Below are 27,115 nucleotides of genomic sequence, written 5' to 3'. Positions count from 1 at the left end.
CCTGCTCTGGGGAAAAGCAGCACTAACTGGCCATGCCATCTATTATGTTGCAAACAGAGGCAGCATAAGCAGAAAGGAGCCAGGCCAACCCCTTCCCTGCTGAGTGGGGTGCTGAGAGTGGGGGCAGATGCTGCGACTGAAGGGCATACAGAGAGTACCAGCTGCTGAGCAGGCAGAGGCTGGGGGATGAAGCTGGCCCAAGAGTTCCCTGAGAAGGAGCTGCTGCCATCCCCTCCCGCCTCGAAAGCCTCTGTCTCTGTCCCTGCCTCCGGGAGACCTTCCTCTCCCGCCTGCCAACCACACCCCGACTCGAGCTGGGCCTCAGTGGCTCTGTCCTGGGCAACCCCCAATCCTCCCATTAAGTCTGAAAGAAGGAAGCTGGTGTGTGTGGCGATTTGGGCCACAGCTTTACTCTGAACTGCATTCAGAGGGGAGGTGTGTAGGCCAGGATTCAGAAGCCTGGGTGCCAGGCCCTCTCGGCCGCAGCCTACGTGACCTTGGGCAGGTTCCCCGCTCCATCCATCACTAAGCGTCAATTTTGCCGCTTGTAGCTGCCCCACCGGCTGTTCTGAGCATCAGATGAGATAATGACCGTGAGTCACGGAGCTCTGGCTGAGGCCAGCGCAGCACCCAGTGACTCGGCTTCTCCAGAGAGCAGGAGACGGTGGTGTGGGGGTGGGCAGAAAGGTCAGCCACGGCTCATTTGGGAAGGACGCCCTGGTACACATTTGTAGGCTGAGTGGGACCAGATTGCTCCAACTAAACTGCCCCAAAGCTTCCTTTCACTGGTCTGCAAACAGAACCACAGTTTAGAATTTAAAAAAAAATTATTTAAAATCTGTCAGACCAACGAAGTGATAATGAAACTCCTGTTTTTCTTAAAACCACTCAACTGGAACAAATCCAAGACTTGAGTACTTTTCCAGAACAGTCCTTGAAGTGAACCAGCATGTCATTCTGTTCAAATCCATCCAGGAAGCTGGGCTCTGCCCAGGGAGACACCTGAGGCCTGGGGGTGGGAGGCTTCCCACAGTCGAGGGTCCTGGGGAGGGACTGTGGGACCCAGGCCCCAATGCAGACGGGGAAGTGAATTCGCCTCCCGGTGACAGGGAGCTCAAGGCACCTGCCTGTGCTCATCTGGGGACTTTTGGGGTCTGAGCTGGAGGGCAAAGTGGAAAGGACTTCCCAACCTGCCAGGCCACAGGGCAAAGAAGGCGGCTTTGGACGATGGCCCCTCCCCTGTCCGTCTGGCCTCAGGCTCCCTGGGAGGGGCAACACAGCAAAGCCCAGGGAACAGTCTCCTAAGGGCCCTAAGCTTTCTGTTCCCACCTGAGAAGAGGACATACATCCCAGAAAGCCCACTGAACACTGTCCGGACTCTCGACCTGGGGCTTCAGTCCTCCCCTGACATACAGCTGGGAAAGGCAGGGCAGACCCAGACAGAGTTGGCTCCTGGTAACAGTGCTGGGACTAAAGAAAACAAGAAGCCCCATCACGAACCCTGTGTGAGACTGGTTTCCACATGCAGTGACTTCGGTCACATCCTCCCAACTCTCCAGCTCTCGTAGGCAACCAGGCTCCACGTCCCACTTGCCCACTGCTGTAATAACGAAGGGCTGCAGAAGCTGCATGCCTCATCTCCCCGGCCCCCCTTGATCTTTTCTCCCTTCCTTTCTAGTGATGGCTGGAACTGTAGCAGCCATCATGGGGCACGAGAGGAAGAGCAAGGCTTGCAAAGACGTGGCGATGTCACCAAACTGCTGAACCGGCTACCGTTGCCTTCCTCTACGAAAAAGATGTAATCCCTGATTGCCCCCAAATGCAAGACTGATATGGTCACCCCCACTCCAACACAGCTCGGGGGAGGGAATCCAGATCAGAGGAAAGAGGCCTGCAGAGGAGGTGGGCCCAGCTGCAAAGGGATTAAGACCCAAGCGCCTGAAATACTGGCTTCACCATTTCCACCTTATATTTCACAGGAGAACAAAGAACCCTGGGAGTGTGCAAAAGTTGACTTGACCGATTGCTGCCATAAACTTGGAGCAGTCATCTGCCAGGAGAGATCAGCACGGAGCCCGAACTCTGTCCGAATTGATCGGGACTGACCTCTCCCCAGGGGTAGCCAGGTCAGGCCCCAGGCTAGTCCCCAGGAGACACTCAGGCCTCACAGTGCCACGCCCATTCCTGAAGAAAGAGTCACTGTCCTGCTTGCAGCAAGCTCGTAGGGGCTCACCAAAAGGCTCTGCAGGCAAACCCTCCGCCAAAATCGACACCGTGGCCAGAGGAGGGGTAGCAAGCTCAGGGAGGCAGTCCACCCGTGGGTGCCAGAGTGTCGCTAGCTCTTTGAGATAACCCAGAGCGGGGGGGGGGGGAAGATGGCTAATCTTTATCTAATACATTCATTGTGTTATTTTTAACACATAGAAGTTTAATCTATCCGCAGTGTGTTTCTGGATGCACATGGAATAGGGTGGGGATCTAATTATGCTAGCTCCAGTTGTTACGTAAAACCTGTTATTTCCCCATTGAGTCGAAAAGCTACTGATGCTCAGCTTCCATACATTTTTAGGTCTATTATTTCTCTATTCAGTTCCACTTCTCTATTTATTCATTCTGCTTATTCTGGTGTGAACACTACTGTTTCTATTGACTAAAGTAACTTCAGAGTAAGCATTAACACTTGGTCAGGCAACTCTTCCCATTACCCTTGCTACTTTTAAAAAAATATTTTGTTAAACTATTCTTTAACTTCCTGATGAAATTGTTTACTGAAATATAATTCATGTACCATAAAATTCAAGTCCTCGCTGATGTGGCTCAGTGGGCTGAGTGCCAGCCTGCGAACTGAAAGGTCACTAGTTCCTACTCTGGTTTCTCCTCAGATCGTATAAATCTTTCGCCTTTTACAAAAGGTCACTGGTTCGATTCCCACTCAGGGCACATGCCTGGGTCGTGGGCCAGGTCCCCAGTGGGGGGCGTATGAGAGGCAGCTGATCGATGATGTTTCTCTCCCTTTCTCCCTCCCTTCTCCTCTCTCTAAAAATAAATAAAATATTTTACAAAAAGGAAGAACACAATTCAGTGTTTTCTTTGTATCTTCATAAAGTCACGCAACCACTACCAATTCTGGACATTTTTACCTCTTTTAAAAGAAACCCTGCACCCACTAGCAGCTCCTCCCCATCTCCCCATCTTCCCCAGCCCCTGGCAACCCACAGTCTCCTTTCTGTCCCTGTGCATGGAAGTGGAATCACACGCTGTGTGGCCTTTTGTCTCTGCTTCTTTCGTGACGCCTGCACGGGTTCGTCCGTGCTGAAGCGGGTGTGTCATACTTCCTCGTCTTACGGCGAACACAGTCCACTGTGCGCCACTTCTTCATCCAACGGGTAAGAAAAACATCAGAATTCACTTCCCGCCAAAAACTCCGTTGGGAATCAGACAGTTGTTCCACTTACTCATTCAGAGGCCTCGTGATTCCTATCTGCCTCTCTGCTCCCGTCTTAGTTTTGTCCTGTGATAAGATTGTTGAGCCTATAATTAATTGTCTTTTAAAATGTTTCTAGGCATGTTATAATTTTTATTGCAATTTTGAATGGATTTTTTCATTTCTACTTCTAATTAGTCAGTACAGAGTCACACCATTGATTCTTCGCGTAAACTATGGATTCACTGTGTGTGCTGTCACTTCCCAAGTTCTCCTATCCATCCTGGCGGGTTGTTCACCACAGTGGACTCTCGTGGGCTTTCTTGGCTCACCACCACCTCATCTGCAAATAAGAATTTCTTCTCTTTTCTAATAGTAAGAGATTATTTTCTTTTCCTTTTTTTAATGAAAAGATTTCATTTATTTACTCTTAGAGAGAGGGGAAGGGAGAGAGAAAGAGAGGGAGAGAAACCTAGATGTGTGAGAGAAACATCCATCGGTTGCCTCTCTCATGCCCCCAACTGGGGACCTGGTCCGCAACCCAGGCATGTGCCCCAACTGGGAATTGAACTGGTGAGCCCTCGGTTTGCAGGCTGGCACTCAACCCACTGAGCCACACCAGCCAGGGCTATTTTATTTTCTTGCCTATGACAGTAGTCAAATACAATAAAATACTGTTGAATGATGGGGACCATGGGGTAGGCTCAGTTTGCACTCTGACGGAACACGGCTTCAATGCTCCACCTCTTTATCTGGTGTTTGGTGTCAGACGATTTCCCTTCTTGGTAGCCTTATCATTTTAGGTCATTTCTTTTTATCATTCTATTACTTAAACTTTTTACTAAACAGATATTTTTAACCTTGGAGGAGAAGACATTTCAAAGCAAAACAGGAAAACTAAAAACCACCAGGCAAGAGACAGACATGCTTGACTTCACAAAAAGTAAGAAAAAAAATGTTTCTGAATGGCAAAATCGATTTTTGAATGGCAAAGACTATGCAAAATGTAAAGTCAAGGAGAAAAATATTTGCAACCCATTTAGTATCCCTAACATATCAATATGAGAAAATAATTTAATAAAATATGGTCAATGGATTTAAACAACTAATTTTTAAAAGAGGACCTAAATAATGAATATATAATAAAGATATGAAGAGACACGCAAATGTTTTAAATTAAAATAACAAAATATCATTTTTCATCTAGTATACTTGCCAAAATGATAAATACCACTACTATTCACGGCAGGCAAGGATGTGGGAATAAATGAGTGTGAAGGCTTTTTTTAGAAAACGTTTTTGGAATATAGTTTGGCAATGACTATTGAAATTTAACACATGCAACTCCATTTTTTGGAAACCTGCCCCATGGAAATACAGTGTCACGTACATATAAGGCTGTTTCGGTTTTGCTCACAGTTGTGAAAACCCAGAAATAATTTGAATGTCCAGCAATAGGTGAATAATTAAAAAATAATACAGGATATAATGCGATTTTATTCAGCTATTAAAAATAATACAGTAAAATCTACATCTATGGATCTGGAGGAATGCCCATGATATTCTTTTAAATGAAAAAAGCAACATGGAGAGTTATGGGTAAAAGCCTATTTCTGTTACTAAAACAAAGGCAAAAACCCCAGCAAAACAAGAAATAACCCAAGATATCTGCAGGAACAGGGAGAAAGGGTTTTAGAGATGACAGCAAGAGACTTTAATTTTTCATACACTTTTGAATGAACTTGTTAAAATATATTATGTATGCTTATGCAATTAAAAATTAACAAAGAAAATTTAAAGGAGGAAGAAAAGAAACCTGCCTTGGAAACATCAATACATTTCATTTGATGGTTTTGTGAACTGGAAAGTTCATGGCTTGTATCTATTGATTACCTTTCCGGCTCCAAAGGGCAGGAGAAAGAAAGCAGGGTGGGCTGGAAGAGGGGGGAGAGCTGGGGGCCACAGGTAGACCAGCCCCAGGGAGCAGTGGGAGCAGGGGAGAGGGAGAGGCAGACATGGGGAAACAGGGGCTAGGGTGGACGTGGGAAAGAGGGCCAGAGAGTGTGCGGCTGTCGGGGTCAGCTTCCACGCCAGGGAGCAAGGACTTTGGGGCAGAAGGGGTACACTGGCCCTGGGTCCCTGCAGGCAGCAGCCTGGGGTGAGACTCCTCATGAGAGCGAGGACACTAACATCCTCGAGTGTTTCCTGGCGCTGCCCAATGGACCCCTGACCTAGAGGAGCCTGCAGGCCCTAATGAAACCCCTCCATAGGTTTTCGAATGTCCTGGGGCAGCTGGGTGGTTCATTCATTCATCTAATTAGCATCTCTCCTGTGCCTCTTCCATGCTGTGTGCTGAGAAATCAGGCTGCCCAGGTGGCCGTGACCTTGCCCACATGCAGCTTGCAGGTAGTGGGGGAGACCCCACCAAGGCTGCTCCTTGCTCCCCTGGCCTCAAGCTCGGTTTTGGCTGGAAGGGGTGACATGAGGGCCAGGCCTACAAGACCCGCTTTGACCCGGTTCATACACTGCAGGTCTGAGCCCAGCCACCTGCCTGGCACCTGGGCATTGCTGTGGTGGGGCCTGGGATGGGGAAAGAAACTGCTTTAAAAGGTGGAAAAACACCGACTGGATCCCCAGTTGGCAGCGGTCGGGAAAGGCCTGGTGACATCCCTGTGCCACGCTCCCAAGGCTGCTCACTGGGGCCCGCCTACTGCCAGGAACCTGGCAGCTTCCAGGAGACAAACCTGGAAGGAATCAGATGGAAGCTGCAGCCCCTGGAAGCTTGGGGGGCTTCCCAGCGGCAGACATGCCAGAGTCCTTCCAGCCACAGACTTGACCTTGAAGCCACGTGAACCACAGAAGGGCTCGTATGGGGCCAACCTCATAGAAGATCCCGCCCTTGCCCGCAGACTCAGGGAGGACCTCCTGTAAAGATGGTTTCAGATGGCCCAGGCTTGTGGCCTCCCACCAGTAGCTGGCAGCCACCCGAGAGCCTCTGTGAGTGCACAGCCAGGTCTAGGACGGCCACGGGACCCAAGTGCAACCAAAAGGCACAGACCCTGGCTTCTGCACAGGCTCCATGGAGAAGACAAACAGTGCGGCCCGAGATCGGGCTGAGAAGCAGGTCAGGAAGAATCGGCCAGTTGGTGGCTCTCCGGAGCCCTTCCTCGTGAACCTCTGACACTTTGGCTCCCACAGCACAGAATCTCTGCCTTCCTCCTGCCGCTCCCACCACCAGCTCCCCAGCCCTCACTGTCCCGCTGTCCCTCGTGAGACCTGTAGGCCACCTGTCAAGCAGAAGGGCCACCTCCTTCTGCTCAGCACTAACATGTGGGTCATCACGGGGCTGCAATGTGCCTGGCACAGAGCTCTGCAGGGCGGGGGCGGGGCTCCCAACCTGGTGTGCAGAAGGAGACTGACCGAAGTCATGAAGGGCCTCCACACGGCCTGGCCTCAGTGCAAACGTGGTTATTAAATGGTGCCCACTCTGAGTGTGCGGGTTCCTGGCCTCCTCACCCACGTAATTAAAAGGCCTCCTGTGTCTGTGTGGCTGGGGAGGAGCCGCACTGTGCATGCATGTGCTTGCATGTGTCATGCTGATACTGGAGTAGACAGGGCAGGGAACTCCCCTCTGGGTGGGGTGATGGGCACTGCCCCTCAACCCACTGTAAGCAACATTCTAACCCCAACAGTGCCCACCAGCTGGTTCCCACTGCGGTGTCTCTTCCCTCAGTCTGAGGGGCACTGACTCCCTGGCAGGCCTGGGAGTGAGGAAAGCCCCGGCACCAAGGGTGGACACGGGAAAGAAGGGAAGAGGGAGCCACTTCTCCAACAAATTCCCCCAGGCTCCCTCCAAGGCTGGCCAGCCCCAGCTGGGCCCGGTCCCTGCAAGGGCCAGCGAGGGCAGGGAAGGCGAATTCATGGGAATGAGAAGAGCAGACAGAGTCCTGAAGAATCAGCAGAGACGGCCCGCTGCGGAAGAGCCGAGTGATGGCCAGGAAAAGGTGTCTGGCGAACAGACGCCAAGCTGTTTTAGCTGCTGGTCACGCTTGGAAGGGCCGACCTATAGAGAATTTTTTACCAGCTAAATGATAGCTTTTGATAACTTTCACAGTTTTAGAATAAACACGTTGTACTTCTGTAAGAAGAAGAAAACAGCCCAAATGGCACAAAGACAGTTAGCTGCCAGGTCAGAATCCAAAGACGGACACGCTTGAGAGCCCTTGGAAGCAGCTGCATGTCTATCGTCTCTGGTTGAGAAACCCAAGAAAACCCCTGGCATCGGGAGGAGCCCCTCACCTCTCCAGCTGCAACTCATTTAGGACCCTGGGTCCGTGAGTCTTGCGCTGAAACCGAGGCCCTTCAGGGCAGAAGGACCAGAGCCCAGAAGGCAGGACCAGGCCTCTGGGTCCCAGCCCTGACACATATCAGCAAGTCCTTCCTTTCTCTGGGCCTCGGGCTGCTCATCTCTAACACGGGCTGCCAAACACCAGCCCCACCTGCTTGCGGAGCCTGCTGTGAGGCCCGGAGCTTTGAAAATAAAACCGTGAACATTAAAGCATCTTGCAAACTGTGTGGAGACACCTGCCATGCCAGGTATTTTTACCTGTACCGAGTTTTGCTGTGCGTAATGCACACTTTTTTGCCCAAATTTTTGAGGGAAAAATAAGGATGTGCATTACATATGTATATACTGATGGTATACCATTGGTATAAGAACCCTGTGTACAGTGCGCACAACTGTGGGTGTGCATTATACATGGCAAAATATGGTGATTGCCAGTGCGTTGGGGCTCCCCTTCTGATGGTGGCCCCCTGGGTGCATCTACCACAAATACCAAGGGGCCCTGGGCACAAGGTCACTTTCCTTATTAGGACCCAGAAAGCCCGGAGTCTCCCCTTCTTGAGACCCAAGACAAGTGCTAAGAAGAGATGGCACCGGCCTGCCTTAGAAAGACACACTTTCATACTTTGCAAAAACCTCAGCTGACATCACATTTCTGCAAAGATCTATAGCGCTGCTCTTGGCATTCCTCACCCTCCAATTAGTGCTTGTGTGTGGGATGGCTCCTGCAGGCTGCAAGCAATCATGGTGCTGAGGTCCGTCCAGCCACCTGTGGGGGTGCAGGTGGCAAGTCGAGGGCACACAGAGGGATGGAACATGGGTATGAGCCACGTGGAGGCTGTGGCGGCCACTGGCTGGGTGCCCATGGCACTGGCTGGCTGACGGCCTGGGTGTCAGCTGCTATCATGACAAACGGGACCTACCTCTCCCACGGGCCCACGTGTAGACTCGACTGGTCTCCGTGCTTCTGGGCTTTTGCTCTGCCGGCTCCACAGGCAAAGGCCGTAAGTGGGGGTCATCGGCCCGGCCGGGGGTCTTCAGGGGCAAGATGTACTTGGGCAGCCCTTTGTAGAACCAGGCCCCTGACCTCTTCCAGACCTGAGCAGGGGGAGACAGCTGCTCAGCGTGGAATACAGAGCCAACCCTCACACCATGCACCCACGCCAGCCCACCCTCTCCTCCTGGTGCAAAGCTGGAAAGTGCTCAGTAGATGCCACCTGCGACCTCCTGCCTGCCCCTCCTCCTTTGGACTCTGGAGGCTGCAGGAGGAGGCTGGCCGGGCCCCACGCAGCACTGGAAGCTGTCAGGAGAGCAACCGGAATGAGACAACCCACAGCGGGCGCAGGGAGGGCTGCAGTCTCAGAGAAGGCCGCAGAGCAGAATCAGAGCTGCGACCTAGACGAGGGCCCGAACTCAACGCCTTCTCTACTTCACAGGGCACCCAGGGCCGCTCTCCTCTTCTCCGGGGGAGGAAATACACTTGTGGTCTCTAATGAGAGTGGGAATGTGTGAAGGAGCGATGTGACCTTTTCAGGGAAGAGGAAGCCTTGGCGGTTTGAGTCTGGATCTGTCACCCGCAGCTGAAAGCTGGGGACACACCCTGACCCTAAGTTTCATCACCTGTCGGCGGACATGGGCACAGTGTCTGTCTCACAAGGCAGCTGTGGGGCTCAGACTTGCAAAGGAACATCGGCCCACGGCCCAGTGGAGGGCAGAGCAGGCCACTGGACAAAACGGATGGATGCTCATGACTGTCGCTGTCCCCCTCGGCCTCTCGCCTGACACACGGGGACAACTTCACTGCCTGTGGACCGAGTCTGCTGCTCGACAGGGGGAAGGGAACCCCAGAAGGCCAGGTCTGCCCTGGTTCTCTCTTGGACAGTGTCCCCACTCCCCAAGCTTCCTCTGTACTTCCTTGGTGTGGTGGCTGCTAGCAGGGGTGACTCAAATCCAAACAAAAGAGAAACCAAAGGGCACTGATGACACATGCTGGGAAGCACTAGGTGGGGCCCAGCTCTGTCACTGCGGGAATGTGCTCTGAGTCCCCTAACTGGGTGGAAGGACACACGACACTTCCCATGGGGAACCGCCCAGCGCCCAGCAAACTTTCCTCGAGAAACTCAGCCCCCGTTGTGGGTGCGCGTGAACCCACACATTGCTGTGCAGCACTGAAGGATCGCTCTCGGAGTGGCCAGCCGCCCCTGCTTTACACCCCAGAGTGCCAGGCACAGGACCAGAGTCCAACCCATCCCCGGTGGGAGTCACTCATTCCTCCCTCCCAGCTGCCCTCTGCAGAAGGGCCATTTGGAGGGGTGCAGGCTGTGCGGAGCCCCCTTCGGAGCCCCAGTCCTGATTCTCTCACAGCCCAGATCTAACTATTTCTCTGAGTTGGTAACGCACGCATGTGATCCAAAATTCACAAAGTACATGATGAAAACGTCTCCTCCCCGGGTCCCAGAGGCATCTGGGGCAACAGTCTTTGAGGAAGTGCTGTTATTATTCCCACTTTCCAGATGGAGAAACCGAGGCTCTGACTTATGAAGCCACTTACCCCAGGCCAGACTGGAGGCCAAAGTCTCAACCCAAAAGTTTACAGATCTGAAGTAGCAGAGCACCGAGTTGTGGCTAGGCGGTGAATCAATCCCTGGTGGGTTCTCCTTGTGAACACTAAGTGTCCTGAAGAGTGGACACCTAGAGGGGATGGAGGTGCCACACAGGGGGAGAGAACTAACTTACGTAGCAGCTGCCCAGGCCACCTTGTCCCTAGGAGCTGTTGCTTAGCTCCTGAGAACAGCGGGAGGTGATGGGGCTCACTCCGCCTCCTTCTGCAAAGCGAAGGCTCGCTCATCTGTCAGCATCAGCGCGAGCTCGGACTTTGCCTGCCCTCCCCTGAGCACGCTGGTCCCCTGCCCCCAGCACTGGCCGGGCTTCCCGGGTGCAGGCAGAGGCCCCGTGAAGCAGGCCCCTGAGAGCCTCGTGTGCCCAGCGGGGCCGGGGTTGGCTGCAGACCTGCACCACACTGCCTCCCTACCCCTGCCACGGAAACGGCTCCGTCTTTTTTCTTCCTGAGGTGAGACACACATACTTGGGTGACAAAACCAGGACAATAACAAAAAAGTAAAATGGAGAAACTTGAGGTCACTCCTAACGTTACCACCCAGAGGGAGCTCTGTTTAACACGACGCTGTGAATTTTCTGGGCACCGATGCAACTTTTTAAAAAGAGGAACAGCATTATTTAGACCAGGGGTGTCAAACCCATTTTCACCGGGGGCCACATCAGCCTCACAGTTGCCTTCAAAGGGCTGAAATAATGTTAGGACTGTGTAAATGTGACTACTCCTTAACCAGGGGCAAAGAACTCTGCACTGCCGCTGGGTGGAAACAAGGTGCTGGGCCGATAAAACAAGGTGGGGGGTGGGATTCGGCCGTGGGCCCTGTGTTTGCCACCTGTGCTGCAGAGGCAAGCGGTCTCTGCCCCCACTGAGCTCCGTTTCCCAGCAGCTCCTCTGTGTTCACAAGTAACCGTCTCCAGCCTCGCACTCTAATGGCCCCATGGTTTGGATCACACTTAACTAAACTGGTCCCACACTGAGGGTCATTTACGCTGTTGTCCGTTTTTCACTCTATGAGCAGTGCTGTGGCCACCACCTTGCACACACATCATCAGACGGGGGTCCATCATCGCCTGAGGAAACATTTTGGGGGTGGAACTGCCAGGTCAAGGGACGTGTGTACATTTACATGGTGATACATTTTTCCCCCAGAAAAGAATGTTGAATCCCCACTGGGGTGCTTAGTGTCTGCTGCACCACACTTCCTGGTGGGATCCGGGGTCAGGTCTGGGGGACCCTGCTCTGGGGCGGTGCCTGTGGGGTGGTGGGCTTGGGGGTGGCCTTGTCAGGTCCTGAGGTCACCAGAGTGAGATGGGGACCCTGCTGCCACCTCTGGGGCACACTCCCCTTGTGCCTGGCCAGAGTGGACGGACAACCCTGAGGGAGACTCAGAGATGTGGCTCACTCTTCCTTCTTGTGTAGTTTCCATCAGGAGACACCAAGACGCGCGGCAGAGCAGTGTCTGGGGAGGCCACCGGGCAAGCACACCGTGAGCACTCAGCGAGCCCGCGGTCACAGCCGCCGAGCGTTTCCTGTGGAGCTGGGGCTGTTGCGCCAGCTTGAGAGCGTGCATGCTTCTTTCTCTCCCTTTAATTAAAAAATGTGCAGTGGTGCCCTGGCTGGTGTGGCTCAGGGGGTTGGGCATCGTCCGTAAAGCAAAACGTTGCCAGTTTGATTCCTCGTCAAAGCACAGGCCTGGGTTGTGGGTTCGAACCCCAGTCTGGGTGTGTGCAAGGGGCAACCAATCTATGTTCCTCTCTCTCCCATTCTCCCTTCCTTCTCCTCTCTCTAAAAGTAAATAAATAATTTTTTAAAGTATGTTCAATTGTGTTGAAATACACATAATATGAAATTTACCATCAGTCATTTCTCAATGCACAGTTCAGCAGTGTAAAGTACATTCACGTTGTTGAGTAGCCCATCTTTAGAAGTCTTTTTCTCTTAAAAACTTACATTCCTGCTCATTAAACAACCCCATTCCCCTCTCTCCACAGCCCTGGGGACCATTGTTCCACTTTCTGTGTCTATGAACTTGACTCCTCTGTTTCCTATATAAGTAGAACCATACAGTATTTGTCCTTTGGACATAGGTACAGTATTTGCCTTATTTCACTTAGCATAATGTCCTCGAGGTTTATCCACGTTGCATCACGTATCAGACTTTCTCCTTCCTTTTTCAGACTGAATAATTTTCCCTTGCCTGTTACACCACATTTCGTTTATCCATCCACCCAACACTCAGGCTGCTTCCCCCTTTGGTCTGGTCCTCTCACGTTTATCTGTCTCTCCCTCGTGGGCCTCCCACCCAGGAGGGAGGGTCAGGGTGTTTTGCTCACCACTGTGCCTTCAAGCTCCCCGCACACTCCCGACACAGTAGGTGCTCAGTAAACACCGCTGACCGGCTGAACTGGCCGTGTGGGATGTCCCCAGGAATGTGGCCCGATCCATAAAGTCTGCCGCCTTCCTGGGGAAGTGGCCTGAGGGCTTCACCCAAGTTCATGTAATTAATCAAATGGATTTACTGTCTCAGATTACAGGAGGATAAAGAGGAAGCACCCAGCAAGGCATGCCACTGCAGAGCAAGCTCCAGTGAACATCCCTGACCATGAACTCCACAGCATGAGGCGGCTGCATGCTCCCAGTCCCTCCCCCAGCGCCAGTGTGACCCACGGCCCCCGCTGCCCCTGCCCAACCTGGTACCTCACAGTCAGGGCCGCTTACCATCAGCTTCACCTCTGGTGCAACAACCCATCCTCAACCCACACCCTCACTACTTAAAAACCACTGAGCAGCCTGGTGCTTTTGGAAAACGTGATAAAGAGAACAGGATTTAAACTATTAGGTTGAATTGCATGAAACTGCTGACATTCAATGTTTTTAATGGTATTCAATGACTTTTGACCTATAAGCCTGCAGTCAGTTTCATACAATTTGCTCCAATATTTATGCTCAGCAGAGGCAATGCCCCCAGGAGTCTGTCAGGCCTGCAGTATGTCCCCAGAGCCCAGGGGGCTGGTCAGTTATTCCCTGAGTCCCTGTAATGCACGGCCTGGACCCTGTCTGCTTCCCTTGGGTTAGCACTGTGTCCAGGGGAGGGCCTGATGCCATTGCTGAGGCAGAGACCTGACCAGGCCAGACTGGCCGGTGATCCTGCACCAGCTTGAGGAGCAAACACCGGTGCACCACCTGGTACAGAGGGCACACCTGGGTGGAGGTGCATAAAACACACTGTCAGTGTTTTGGAAAATGCCTTCCCCACGGAGCAGGACTGGTGAGGCGCGGCGTGAGAGGTCCCAGATGGGCTGAGTTCGAAGCAGACACTCCTCCACTGGTGCCAATCTGAGCGCATCCTGCGGCCTTCTCTGGCCTCGATGCCCACCCCCTGCCCTACAAAACGCACAGCAGTAGCTTTTAATCACGTGGTTTCTGCTCCCTGTATCCAGGCCCATCACCCACCACCAGCATCACTGCCTGGCCCCTTCCCCCAGCACAGAGGCAGGAAAAGCCCACCATGCGAATTAACCGCCCCCCCCCCCCCGACCCTATCTGGGGCCACAGATCAGAAAAGGTTCACCACCGGAAGAAGCTGTGCAATTCTGCAAAGCCTCTCTCTGCTCCCCACGTGTGGTTTGCTGTGATAAGGCCAGCAAAGCAGCCAGCCTTGAAAATGCCATTTTGAGAGAAAAGACCCTCGCAGCCGCCATGGCACCTGCCTGGGGCGGCCAATGGCATTGCGTCTCCCCACAGCACCGCTCTGCGTTCTGCTTCCAGGTTTTCATTCCGGTTTCAGCTCACGGCCAACCTGACTGCAGACACTGATGGCTATTAGCCAAGCTGTTCCCAGGGAATTTTAATTACCGTGATAACAATCGCTAATCATGGGCATTTCCTAAGTGGCTGTGGCTGGAGAAGATGGTAATTGCCAGGCCCTACTGGAAAGAAGGGGAGGCCTAGGGGACCAGCCACTGAGGAGAATGGGGAGGGGAGAGGATGCTGACCTCTGTCCCAGCCCAGTGCTCCTCCCCTTGTGTGCGTTACTGGCTCTCCCCCCCACCCATGCAATTAGGACTGCACCTGCAGGGGCTGGGGGAAGGGTCCAGGCTCTCCACCCCTCACCCCACTGGTCTGAGCAGGGGGACAGTCTGCGGCCTTTGCACACGCTGTTCCTTCTACCTGGGGTGCCCTTCGTCCTTGGCTCCATCAAGCAGTGACATTCCCCTTAGGAAGCCTCCTGCGCCACCTCGTGCAGAACCCAGCGCCTCTGCTGAGCTCCCAGAGGCCCCCCGGTGCTGTGGGTCTAGCGCTTCACCCAGCCAGCAGCTGTGAGCTCTTCAAGGGCAGGGCTGTGTTGGTGCTGTCCCCCAATTCCCAGGACCCAGCGAGGAGCCCGTGCGCAGGGGTGTTGAGACTGACTGACTGACCAAGTGAAGAAGGCGAAGCAAAGAACTGTCCCCAGGAGACAGACAGTGGGATCTCCGGGGAGACCACGTTCTCTCTGCGGGACAGGCTCCAGGCTGGCCCATCTTGGGATGCCTCGGGAAATGGCCTGTTGTAGAGGGTCTTCTTGCTTACCCTTTGGTCGCTTTAACCACCACCAATAAAGCAACAAACAACAGTGCTGGCGAGGGGGGAGAGAAAAGGGAACCCGAGTGCACTGCTGAAGGGAATGCAGATGGGTGCAGCCACTGTGGAAAGCAGTACGGAGGTTCTTCAGGAAACTAAAAATGGAACTGCCATCTGACCCAGCGAGCTCACTTCTGGGAACATATCCTAAGAATCCCGAAACACCAATCAGAAAGAAAATATGCACCCCCGCATTCATAGCAGTGTTATTTACAACAGCCAAGATCAGTAGATTAGTGGAGGAAAAAGCTGTGGTACATTAAGGAACTCTCACCCTTCCGGACAGCGTGGATGGACCTGGAGAACATTATGCTAAAATAAGCCAGTCAGAGAAAGACAAATACCATATGATCTGACTCATATGTGCAAGCTAATGAACAAAATACAACCCGAGGCACGGACACATGGAGCAGACTGACAGATCCCAGAGGGGAGCGGGTGGGGGACTGGAAGAGATTAGCCAAAGACATACATGCAGGTATGCACAGCCCGTGGGCATAGACAGCAATGTGGTAAAGGCGGGGGTGGGGGCTGGGTGGAGGTGGGCAAAGCAGGGAATTCGGGACACGTGTAATATCGTCAATAATAAAATAAAAATAAAAATAAAAAATAAAAAGGGCCTCTTAAAGGGTCAACCTGCCTAGGCAGAGAGGCAGCATGGCCCCCCTACCGCATTACCTGAACACAGATAGAGAGAGAGAGAGAGCGAGCGAGAGAGTGAGCACGAGCGGGCTGGCCTCTCAGGAGCTCTGAACTCTGAAGCATGGCCAACAAGACCCCAGGGACTCTGCCAGGCACCGCCTCCCTTGGCCTCATCTCCTGCCTCCTCCTGCCCCTCCGGGTCAGCCAGGCACAGCCGCTCCCATCCCAACCGTGTAAGCTGTCTCTCCCCCCTGGCCTGTGCACATGCTGTTCCTTCTCTTCCCTAGACTGGGATAAGGAAGTCCAGCCTATTTTAATCCAGAAGCTTCCAGATCTCCCACTGCAACACACATACTGTCATGTTTGCCTACTGACACGCCTGTTTCTTTCCTGCCCGAGATCAAAAGCCTCACAGGCCTCCCAGGATGCCCAGCCCAGGCCCGCACGCGCTAGGTGTCGAACAAACACCTGTCGGCAGAGACTCCCGAACATGCCCAAATTTTAAGGCTTTAAGCAACTCAGTTTACCTAACAGCAGCTCTGGCCCTCAGAGACGGCTATGGACTGAGTCGTGCCTCACCCCCAAATTCATACATTGACATCCGAACCCCCAACGTGACGGAGTTTGGAGGTGAGGCCTTTGGGACATGGTCAGGTTTAGCTGAGGTCATGAAGGGGGCCCCCATGATGGGATTCATGGCCTTATAAGGAGAGACACTAAAGAGCTTGCTTCTCTCCCCATGTGAGGACACAAGGCGACAGCAGCCAAGTACAAGGCAGGAAGGGAGCTCTCAGCAGGAACCCAATCCGAAGCACCTTGACCTTGGACTTCCAGGCTCCAGAGTTGCGAGAAATAAACTCCAGTTGTTTAAGCCCCACCTCCCCACAGGCAGTCTGCCCTGGCAGCCCACGCTGACTAGGACAATGGGAGCAACTGCTACTGTTTCAGTAGATTAAACATGGCCCCAAATTATCTTCCTCTCCTGCCATCAAGAGGTGGAGTCTATTTCTCCAGGACCTTGAATCTGGTCTAGGCGTATGATCTGCTTTGGCCAACAGAATGTGGCAGAAGTAACATGGGACTGCTGACCTGGCAGCCAGAGGCCTGGCCACTTGGAACGCCACTGCCATCAGGTGAGAACCTTGTCCAGGGTCCCAGAGGAGGGGAGGCCACGCGGAAGGAAGGAAGACACCCCGGGCCAGCAGCCAGCCCCTGGCCAGCAAAGGGACCGTCCCCTGGACTCCAGCCCCAGCTGCAGAGTTATGGGCGAATAAAGGTTGTTGTTTCAAGCTGTTTAAGCCTCCACTCTTCTGGCAGGACATCTGTCCTGTTTAGACACTTCTAGAAAAAGAAATAATCAGATAGGTTGCTAATTAATTGAGTACAGTACGCAAGTTAAATTCAGGCACCTAAAATGTACAGCCATTTGTCAAATATGAAACACTCTGAAGAAGGAACAACTGGAGGGTAACCAAAGGCTCCCAGAAATTAAAAATACCACACAGGAATATAAAAATGCAAGATAAAGCATGGATGATAGAAATGAGGAAGTTTGAGATGTGGAACATAAAGATGAAGAAACAGAAAAATGTGAAAGAAATAAGACACACAAATGCCCGACCTGGGGGCAAACTCCCAGCAACAGGCTCCCCAGCAAGAGAGCAACACACAACTCCCGGAGCTGAAGGAGGTCAGGAGTCTTCAGGTGAAAAGGTGTATGTGAAATACAAGGCAGGAAAAACAAAATGTAAAAAGCGATAGACACATATTCATAAAGCTACTTATTAATATAAAAAGAAGGTCCCAGAAGCATCCAGAAAGAAAAAATAGGTGTCCCACAAGGAAACCCAGAACAGCACAGACTTCGCGTTGGCAACGCTCGGATGCTGAACAACTGCACCTAGATTCTACCAGTCAGACTACCAGTCACACACGAGGGCAGAGTAGAGACGTTTAGACTGGCACGCCTCCACGTGTCCCTCGCACCTTCCCTTCTCAAGAAATTACTTAAGGATGAGCTCCAGCCAAACCCGGGTGGAAAACAAGAAAGAGGAAGACAGAGGCTCCCAGAGACAGTGTCTCCAGCTCAGAGGGAGAATTGAAGGGAAATCCCATGAAAGTAGCGGTTAGGAATTAGCGTAGGCTAGAGCCGGGAGAGGGTCTGACGGACGGGAAAAGGGAAGGCTCTGCACAACAGAAGGCAAGATGAAGAAGCTGTGTAGAAGGACGCATGGTTTCATTATTCTTTGGTCGATGAGGAAAAAGGGCAATAAAATGCTCCAGGGAAAATGACAAACCATACCAGACAGTCATGGCCCCGATACGGGGTAAACTAAGACCGACCTGGCTCTAAGAAACAAGGAGTTAAAAAGGGTTCCACTTGATCACGATCTGAGGGACACTTTCCTTTGCGTGGTCCGGGGGGTCAAGGGAGTTAGTAAAATGCGATCCTCCCATATCATTTGACCTTGAGGTGTTTGATGTTTACAAAATAATAAAAAATTTAATCCCTAATAAGTGTTGAGCACTTTGCACGCACCAAGCACCATTTCGAAAATGTTATATATGCCGTATTTAACTCTCACACAACCCTGAGACAGGCACCACCATCGGCTCTATTTTTCAGGGGAGGAAAGTGGACGCCGGAGAAACTCAGGGTGCTTGGGGCAGAGCCGAGCGGGGGATGGAGCCCAGGCGGGCGGCTCCGGGCCTGGCCCCTAACCCTCACTCAGAGGCACGTCCAGGTTTTCAAACTTAAATGCTGTTCATTGGTGGTCAGCTCTTAGAACTGACCTGGAGACAAAGTGTTCTGTGTTTTTTTAGATTCAATATTTGTCCCTTTGGTTCCCATTCACCAAAGGAGAAAACATAAGGAAAGTACGTGAAGTCCACGGGTGGTAGATGAAGGAGCCAACGGAAAGCAAAGCAGGGAACTCTCTGGGGACAGAGAAAAAGAAAAATGGAGAAACGCGTTCACATTGGTGGGTCCAGGGTCACTAATAATGAACATTTACAGTGCATAGAGCTCATATTCAGGGGAACAAATAAACAATGAGGGGCTCTGGGGTCTCCAGCTTTGGTGTGATGAGGGTACCCTGACATTTCAAAGGAATGTTATCCTAGATTCCTAAGAACAACTGGCAGGGCTCACATAAGGTAAAGACTGATCTGTGCTAAGTAGGGAAAACTGGCTGGTGTGGCTCAGTGGACTGAGTGCTGGCCTGCGAACCAAAGGGTGACTGGTTTGATTACCAGTCAGGGCACATGCCTGGGTTGCAGGCCAGGTCTCCAGGAAAGGGTGTGCGAGAGGCAACCACACACTGATGTTTCTTTCCCTCTCTTTCTAACCTCCCTTTCCCCTCTGTCTAAAAATAAATAAACAAAATCTTTTTTTTAAAAGACTGACCTTTGCTAAGAAGCTGCAGGCCTAGGATGTGACTACCCACTATGACCTGCCCAGTTGGAACCTGTGATCAGACCATCCTGTGTGGTTACTTTCAGTTACCCAGCCTGTAAGGCCTGTGATGCAGGGGCCTCTCCCGCCCATCCAGCTTGTCAGGATCAGTATATGGCTCCTTTTCCCATTCCCAGCTGATAGCTCAGGAAAGGAAAAGAAATCAGTCGTTAAAATTTCTTTCTGTAGTGGAGCAAGATAGGAAAAGACCTAGTCAAATTATGGTGAGCTCGGGGACACGGCATGAGCTCACAGGGAGAAATTTCCGACCCAAAGGAAAACAAGCTCCCCCTCGGATGTCACTGTACTCACCCAAGCCCCAGGGTCGGAGTTTTGACAATGGGGGGGGAAAGCTGGACAGTTTTCAAAGGGGACCAGGGCTTCCCAGCAGTAAGCCCTGCAGAGCTGGGTCCCTGGAGAAGCAGGAAGGGGCCCTGCCGCTGAGCTGTTGGTCTGTGTGTCAGAAGGGCTGCTCTCAGACTGTGGGGGGTGGGGGGGGGGTGCAGTACTGTCTGACCAGGTTTCCGTGGTGACAAGCTGAGTGTGAGAAGCCATGATTACAGCCAAAGATGACAAGCCGATACTGAGCAAGGAAGAAGGCGCGAGATGTGCTAAGGCAACAAAACACATCGGATTTTCGTACAATTCTGCCTCAGAAATACTGTCTGCTGCTCAAACCAGCTTGGGGCCACCCTACCTTACAGTTCTGACAGAGAGCTGCATTCCCTGCTGCCCTACTCAGGTCGGACGGAAACTCAGAATTCACACAGTGTGCATGGCTGGGGCAGGGATGCGACTGCGTATTCGTCTGGCGGGGCAGGAAGCAGGTTGCAGGGCAGCTCAGGAAGGACCCGCCCCCCACTCGCCTACGAGGGCACCGCCACCTGCCCTGCAGTCCGCAACACGGCTGTGATTCTTATCCCAGGAAGGGCCCGAGCACCAGCAAAAGCAGAAAACAGGGGTGCACCTGGTTGTCCTAAAAAATTGCTCCAAAGTATAGTTGAGTTGACCAACAGATAAATTAAAATAAAAAGCTTCAGAATGGGGGACTCATTGTACCAGAAAATTAGGTGAGCAATGAACTGCATTAAAGACAGAATGAAGTCTAAATAGCTAGGGTAAATACAACTACATAGTAGTAAAAATGTGAAAGAAGTGATGCTTTAAAAAGGTATAAAATAATCAGTTAATATAATAATATGAACCCAAATTCCAGATTGTCTCAAGGAAAAGTAAGAAGTGGCTGGGGAAAAAAAGCACGGGGTTCCTCATTCTTTTTTTTTAAGATTTCATTTATTTTTAGAGAGAGGGGAAGGGAAGGAGAAAGAGAGGGGGAGAAGCATCAGTGTGTGGTTGCCTCTTGTGACCCACCTAGGGACCTGGCCTGCAACCCAGGCATGTGCCCTGACTGGGAATCGAACTATAGCGCCTTTGGTTCGTGCTCAATCCACTGAGCTACATCAGCCAGGGCTGGGTTCCTCATTCTTAAAGGCAAGGGGCTGGGCAGAAACAGTATCAATTACAATGTGACAGACAAATACGGGTTTCAAAAATTTAAAATTTTATATATATATATAATTTTATAATTCTAGTTGACAACTAGCAGAATTAAAACTAGAAAAAGCATTTATCATACTTGAAATACTTGATTTTCTAATGGGTTTCTTTTTCTTTCCCTTCTTCCCTGCCTGTCTCTACCTTGCTATTTTGTTCTAGTTTTTTCCTCGTTCTTGCCTTTTTTTCTTCTGGGGGAATTGAGTTTAGAGTACCCACCTTCTCTCCTAGCTTGCTTCTGCTCCTTCAGAAAGATGAAGCTCACCAACGGCTTCTGAAGAGGGAGTTAGTGAAAAGGTGTTCATTTATTCAGACAACATTTACTCAGCCCCATGCTGCGTCAAGACTGGGCTAGAGAAAGATCGAGTGTTCTGGTAGATGGGTGGCCCCGTGGCATGAACCCACAAAGGGCTGAAGTCCGGGGGTCTGTCCTCCTGTACCACCGGAGAGCAGAGCTCTCCGGGCTACTCTGTTCAGGGGTGGGTTCCCCGTCTGCGGTGTCCAGCGCCAGTCAGCAATCCCTAGCGTGCCAAGGACTTTGAGAAGCACAGGGCACTGGGGAGGCAGGGCTTCCCTCCACCCCGTCAGGTTGTGACTCTGCACTAATCCCTTCCCAAGTGCTACCTCAGAACCCACGTGGAAATGGAAATCGAAGTGAGACCCCTCCCAGGAGCACTTGTGTGTTTGCACCTTAATGGACATCACTTTAAAACCTCAGGTGTGTGTGTCCCAGCCAGGGGACAGGCAGGAAATGAAGGCCCAGCAAAGACAGAGTGCACAGGGCCCCTTCTTCCAACCCCTGGGCAGCTAGCTCTGTGCTCAGCCCGAGAGCATGAGCCCACGCCGGGGCCTGAGCAAATTTTCTCTGCATTTCAAGTGGGTTTTCAGGCAAGCAGGTCAGCCTGGCAGGCTGGCAATTGCCATCACAGCGGAAAGGAAAAAATGCAGGGAGGAGAAAAATAGTCCGCGGGTGCTGTTTTCTTGGCCAGTAATTTAAACACTTCAGCTGGATTGTTTTAGAACCAGAGGGAGTGCTTTGGCTTCCGTTGACCCCTGTGGAAGGGCTGGATCCCGAGACACTTCTGCACATTTACCACAGAGCAGCCTCCGCCATCTTCAGAGCGAGGTGACAGTCGATGATGTCTCTCCATGGCCGGGAGGGAGGGAGGGGGGCTGCGTGCCCCGACCAAGGAGAACCTCTAGGGCGGACAAGAGGGGTGGGCCCGCCTCCAGCTTCCAAGGCTGGCCTCACCCCCTCCTCACTGTTTGAGCTCGGGTCTGTGCCCTGAGAGTCACCTGCCCTCCCCCACCCAGCTCCTTGCATTACCAAGGAGCCTCTGATCCCCCCTGGTGCTCCCTTTGTCCAGAATGGTCTTGCAAGTGCCACAAATCCATGCAGGCTAAGGATGCTCTCACTACTGGTCTTAATTTACTTGCTTTGTTGATGTTGCCTGTATGCCTCCTCTCACTCTTCATTTGCATGCAGCATGAAATCCCTTTGAATCCCAAATATTAACGCTCTTCCCTGTTCCAACACATCTGAGAGAGGGCGAACGTGTTACCGCGGTGTTTGGCTGCAAGGCCAGCCTCTGTTCCCAGATGCAGTGGGCCTCGCGCAGGAAATGAATAGCGCTGGATCAGAAAATTGGACAGGCCGACTGTGCCCAGTCAGGTCTTTTCAGAAGAGCTTTGTGATTTTGATTCAATTCCCAGAACAACAAACATCCTATGTTTAAACACAGTCTCAGAAACATATTCCAAAGCCAATGTGAACCCATTTCTGGGCTGACCCTGACTGGGCTGGGCTAGCGGGCCGAGCCAGGGACAGTCTTGAATCAGAGTTGCTTTCTTTGGTTATGGATTTGATTATTGCTCATTTCCAATTGGTCTTGCTCCTCTTTGGGGGAAACCTGTAATTCTGAGGCTCCATTGCCTTCTGTCTCTTCCACATTCATCACGGGCTCCTTTATTGTTTTCAGCTCTCTGGGTTCTTCCCCTTGCTCCCTTCCAGGGGGTTTTAAAGGTTTTTCTCCGTTTCACTGATTCAAGCTTTTTGGGGGCCTGATTTTAGTGGTCTCCTGTTGTCTTTTGGGTATGTGCCTGTGAAATCCAGCATGCACACAAAAGTGTGTGCAAATGAAGTACATTTCAAAGAACCACATTCAAGCAAACACCTGTGAATACATGAAGAAATGGAATATTACCAGATCTGAGAGGAAGCCCACCCTCTCGTGTAAAGCAATCTCGTGCTTTTCTATTTTAAAAGTCCACTCGTGTGTGCATTTCTAAATAAAATATTTATTATTACCTGTTTTTGAACATCGTATGTTTGAATCATTGTGTATTCTTCGGTGACTTGTTTTCTTTTTCTTTTGCTCGTTGCATTTTTAATTCTTCCTTTGATGAATTTAGCTGCAGTTCTTTCGCGGCCGCGTGTTATTTCATAACTGCAATTTACCTACCCGTCCCACTGTGAAAGGGCACTGGGGCTGCTTCCAGGTTTTTGCTCTTACAAAAGCTGCTGCCACGTGCACCCTTGCTCACGTGTCCTAGGGAGGATTTGGAATTTCCTTAGGGGGAAGCTAGGAGTGGGGTGCGAGGAAGAGCTTCATGCATAGGGGGTGACAGGCGCCACGTGGAGATGGACTGGCCGGGACTCCCACGGAACAGGCCTCTCTGACTTGGTCAGCAAACAGGGAGTGCCCGGAGCTGGCTGGCACCACAACGCAGCCCTCCAGTCAGTGCAGGGTTGGGAGCGGCAGGCAAAGTTCACGGGTCAAGGGGACAACCACCAGGTGCTGGGAGCCAAAGCCAGGTTCAGAGATGCACGAGATGACAGCCAGGGCCAGGCTGGGCTTCAGCGTGGGTATGTTAGACCGTCTGGGATGGAACAACATACAGAGTCTCGACAGGAGAAGTGGGGCAGGGACCTGCTTTGGCAACTGAAGGGAGACAGGCTGAGGGACCACCTCCATTCATCTGTCCCATCTTTCTCCAGCCTCCAGGCCAGCCTGTAAAACGAAGGCTGAGGGCTTACTCCCTCCTGAAGGGGGTGGTCACAGGCTTGGTGGAAAGCAGGAGGGAGAATGTGGCCTAGTGGCAAGAGCCTGTAGGACAGCCCAGAGTCAAATCTCAGCTCTGCTATGCCACCGGGGACTTGTCACTTAAGGTCCCAGAGATTCTGTCCAGCTAGAAAATGGGGACAAAGAGCCCCAAACTTCTCCATACCAGGGGATGATCCCAAACAATACCAGTTTTCTTCTGCTTCCTTTGTTCATGGAGGAATTTTCTGTCCCCACAGTTATTTCCTTTGGAGAAGGGATCGGTAGGTTTTTCAGGACTGGGTACTACCTAGGCCAGGGCAGGGGGTGTCAAACTCACTTTGACTGGGGGCCACGTTAGCCTTGCAGTTGCCTTCAAAGGGCCGAATGTAATTTTAGGACTGGAAAAATGTAACTACTCCTTAACAGTTAAGCAAGAGCTTAGTGCTGCTGCTGGGTAGAAACAAAGTACCAGGCCAGATAAAACAAGGTGGAGGGTCGGGTTCGGCCCGTGGGCCTTGTGTTTGCCACCTGTGACCTAGGAGCTTAAATACTTCCTGAAGGATGGAGCCATACTCTACTCCCCAGTGTCCAATTTCAAGACAGCTGGCTAGGGGGAGGGGCAAAATTGTGCTAGCCAATGTCACTGGGCATCTGCAAAAAATAAAAAATAAAAACCCGAGCAGGAAGATCTGATGATGCAACATTTTATTCCAATTAATGCAAGAAAACGACCAGACCAGATTCAGACATTTGCACTCTAGCTTTTTGCCCATTTCCCGAGGGGCACGAACAGGAGGGTATCTGAGCAGGTAAAAGCGGTTGTGGGGGCCTAACAGGGAGTGAGTGGGGTGGGGGTGGGCAAGGCAGGCTGAGCAGTGGTGTCAGCTGTAACCCTACCACACCTAAAAAGAAGAAAAGAAGAAGAAGAAGAAGAAGTATGGAGCGGCTTCCCTGTCCCTACAGGGAAGCCGCTCCATACTTCTTCTTCTCCTTCTTTTTTTTTTTTAGACAGAGGGGTCAGGGAGGAGATAGAGGGAGAGAAACATCAATGTGTGGTTGCCTCTCGTGTGCCCCCTACAGGTGACCTGGCCCAGAGCCCAGGCATGTGCCCTGACTGGGAATCGAACCAGTGACCCATTAGTTCACAGGCCAGAGCTCAATCCACGGAGCCACACCAGCCAGGGCTGCACCTTGTTAGTCTCAAGGTCGGTCACACAGCCTGCTGAGCACCCACTGGGGCGGGGCAGCGGTGTGACAGCCCCACACTAGGAGGTCTGGGCCGGGTCCCAATGGGATGGGGGCCTTTGTATTGGAACACCCACAACCCTTCTCTCCATGGCCAACAAACATCCTGGGACCAACCAGCCCTCCCCTGCCTGCCCTGGGGAGCCCAGGACCCCACCCTGGGCCGCCCCATCCCTGGAGAGCCACTGGCCTCCCCTCCACTCTTCACACCTCACCTTCTCACACAGAGCCACCCCGGCCAGGAGCCCCCTCCCCCCTTTTAAATGGTGGTAAAATATACATAACACACAATTTAGCCTTCCAGCCATTTTTTGTATGTGGTCCAGGGACACTATTCTTTTCACACAGATGCGCTACTGTGACCTCCTCCATCTCCCCAAACCCACTAAATGCCCTGTGCCCACCGAACGGTAACTCTTCACTCTCAGCCCCGCCCCGGGCAACCACGGTCCTACTCCAGTCTCCATGAATGTGACTGCTCAGGGACCTCAGAGAAGCGGAACTGGACGGCATTTGCCTTTTTTGTGACGGGCTTATTTCACTTTGCATAATGTCCTCAAGGCTCACCCACGTCGCAGCCTGTGTCAGAGTTTCCTCCCGTTCTAAGGTTGAACAACAGGAATGATCGATACACATCGTATTTTGTCTGTCCAGTCACTCGACAGTGGACGCTTGGGTTGCTCCACCTTTGGCTTTTGGGAGTAATGCCGCAGTGAACAGGGGTGGGCGAGTGTCTGTTTCGGTCCCTGTTTTCGGTTCTTTAGGGCGTTTACCCGGAAGCAGAATTGCTACATCACTCCTTTCTCGAGGAACTGCGGTGCAGTCTTCCACGGTGGCCGCACTGCTTCTCCCTCCCGCCAGCGACACACAAGGGTCCAGGTCCCCTCGGTCCTCACCGGCACTTGTTATTTTCTGCTTCACGGGCGTGACGGGGCAGCCGGCTCACCTCTAACACCGCGGCCCCCTCCGCAGCCTGCCTCGCCCGCGCCCGCCTGGGGCCCCCGCTCTACACTTTCTTCTCCCCACTCAGCACCTAACCTACTACAATCTTTGCTCATCTATCAGTTTGGTTATGTTCATTGTCTGTTCCCTCTCCCCTGCCCCAGCCCCCGCTAGAATGCAAATTCAAGGCAGAGGCATTTGGCTGCTTTGTTCACTGCCATTTTCCAAGGGCCTAAAACAGTGCGCTGCACATAGTAAGTACTCAGTAACTATTACATGAATGAATGAATGAAAAGACAGTTGTTAGAGGTGTTTTGGAGGCAAACACACCTTTGGCTCCATCAATTATTAACCTGGTGTCTTTGGGCAAGTGACCTTTCTCTAAGCCTCAGTTTCCCTATCTGTGGCCTGGGGGCAATACCCCACTGGGCTCCAGTGAGGAGGGAAGCCAGACAGTCACTGCCTAGCCCACAGTGGGGGGCTCAGTGAATGTCCACCACTCGGTGCCAGATGGGATCCTCACGGTGTGCACGGGTGGGTCAGTTGGCTGGGTGGACAAGCACAGTAGTGAGAAAGGCAGTTCCCTCTTGGACCTGACAACATCTCAGAAAGGAAGGCAGTTCTTTCTCTGATACACGGACACAGGCCCAACTAGGTACCCCAGACATGGGGCAGGAGGGTGAGAGACTGCCCTGCCCCACCTTGGGAGGAAGAGGGACTGGTTGGCCACGGGAGTCTCTTTCTATTGCTACTTCCACGTGTGTGGGAGGCCAGGAGCCTGCACTGATAGTGGGCCTAGCAGAGCGGGGTGCGTGGGAGGTGACCAACACACTGAAGAAGTGTGACCATCCAGGTCCGCTAGGGACGCTGTGACAGCAACCCAGAATGAGCTAGACACAGATGGCAAGGAGCTCAGGCAGCCACCGGCCCGCCCACCTGAGCGCTGGTCCCCCATTCTTGACAGTGCTCAGAGGCCTCGGGAGGGGACCCTCTGGTAAAGCTGTTTGCAGCAAAAATCCAAACTGCAAGTAACAGCAGGACCAGGAGAAAACCAGCGTGGGGAAGCAGATGGCAGCCTGCACCGAGCCCAGGCTGCCCGCCAGAGAGGCAGGTGCCACAGGGCTGCTTCCCACGGGCGTGGCTGGGAGGAGCGGCGGCGGCCCTGCTTCTCTGGGCGTCCTGCGGGCCTGAGCCCAGGTGGACTCCCTGGGGGCCCTAACTGGGCCAC

At 52.4% G+C, this 27,115-nt stretch overlaps 1 protein-coding gene across 1 annotated transcript in view; it reads right to left on the bottom strand.

The window, feature by feature from the left end:
* The window catches only part of RPH3AL (rabphilin 3A like (without C2 domains)), a 143,576-nt gene that overhangs the window by 17,968 nt on the left and 98,493 nt on the right, over positions 1–27,115 (bottom strand). Inside the window, 1 exon segment of the mRNA XM_037070298.1 lies at positions 8,693–8,867. Coding sequence (XP_036926193.1) covers positions 8,693–8,867 — 175 coding nt within the window.

This window comes from Sturnira hondurensis, unplaced genomic scaffold, assembly GCF_014824575.4.
Source record: "Sturnira hondurensis isolate 20B ecotype Veracruz unplaced genomic scaffold, ASM1482457v3 Scaffold0018728, whole genome shotgun sequence".
Lineage (NCBI taxonomy): Eukaryota > Metazoa > Chordata > Mammalia > Chiroptera > Phyllostomidae > Sturnira > Sturnira hondurensis.
The sequence above is the reverse complement of the archived record's forward strand: the minus strand, read 5'-3'. Positions and strand labels throughout refer to the sequence as shown.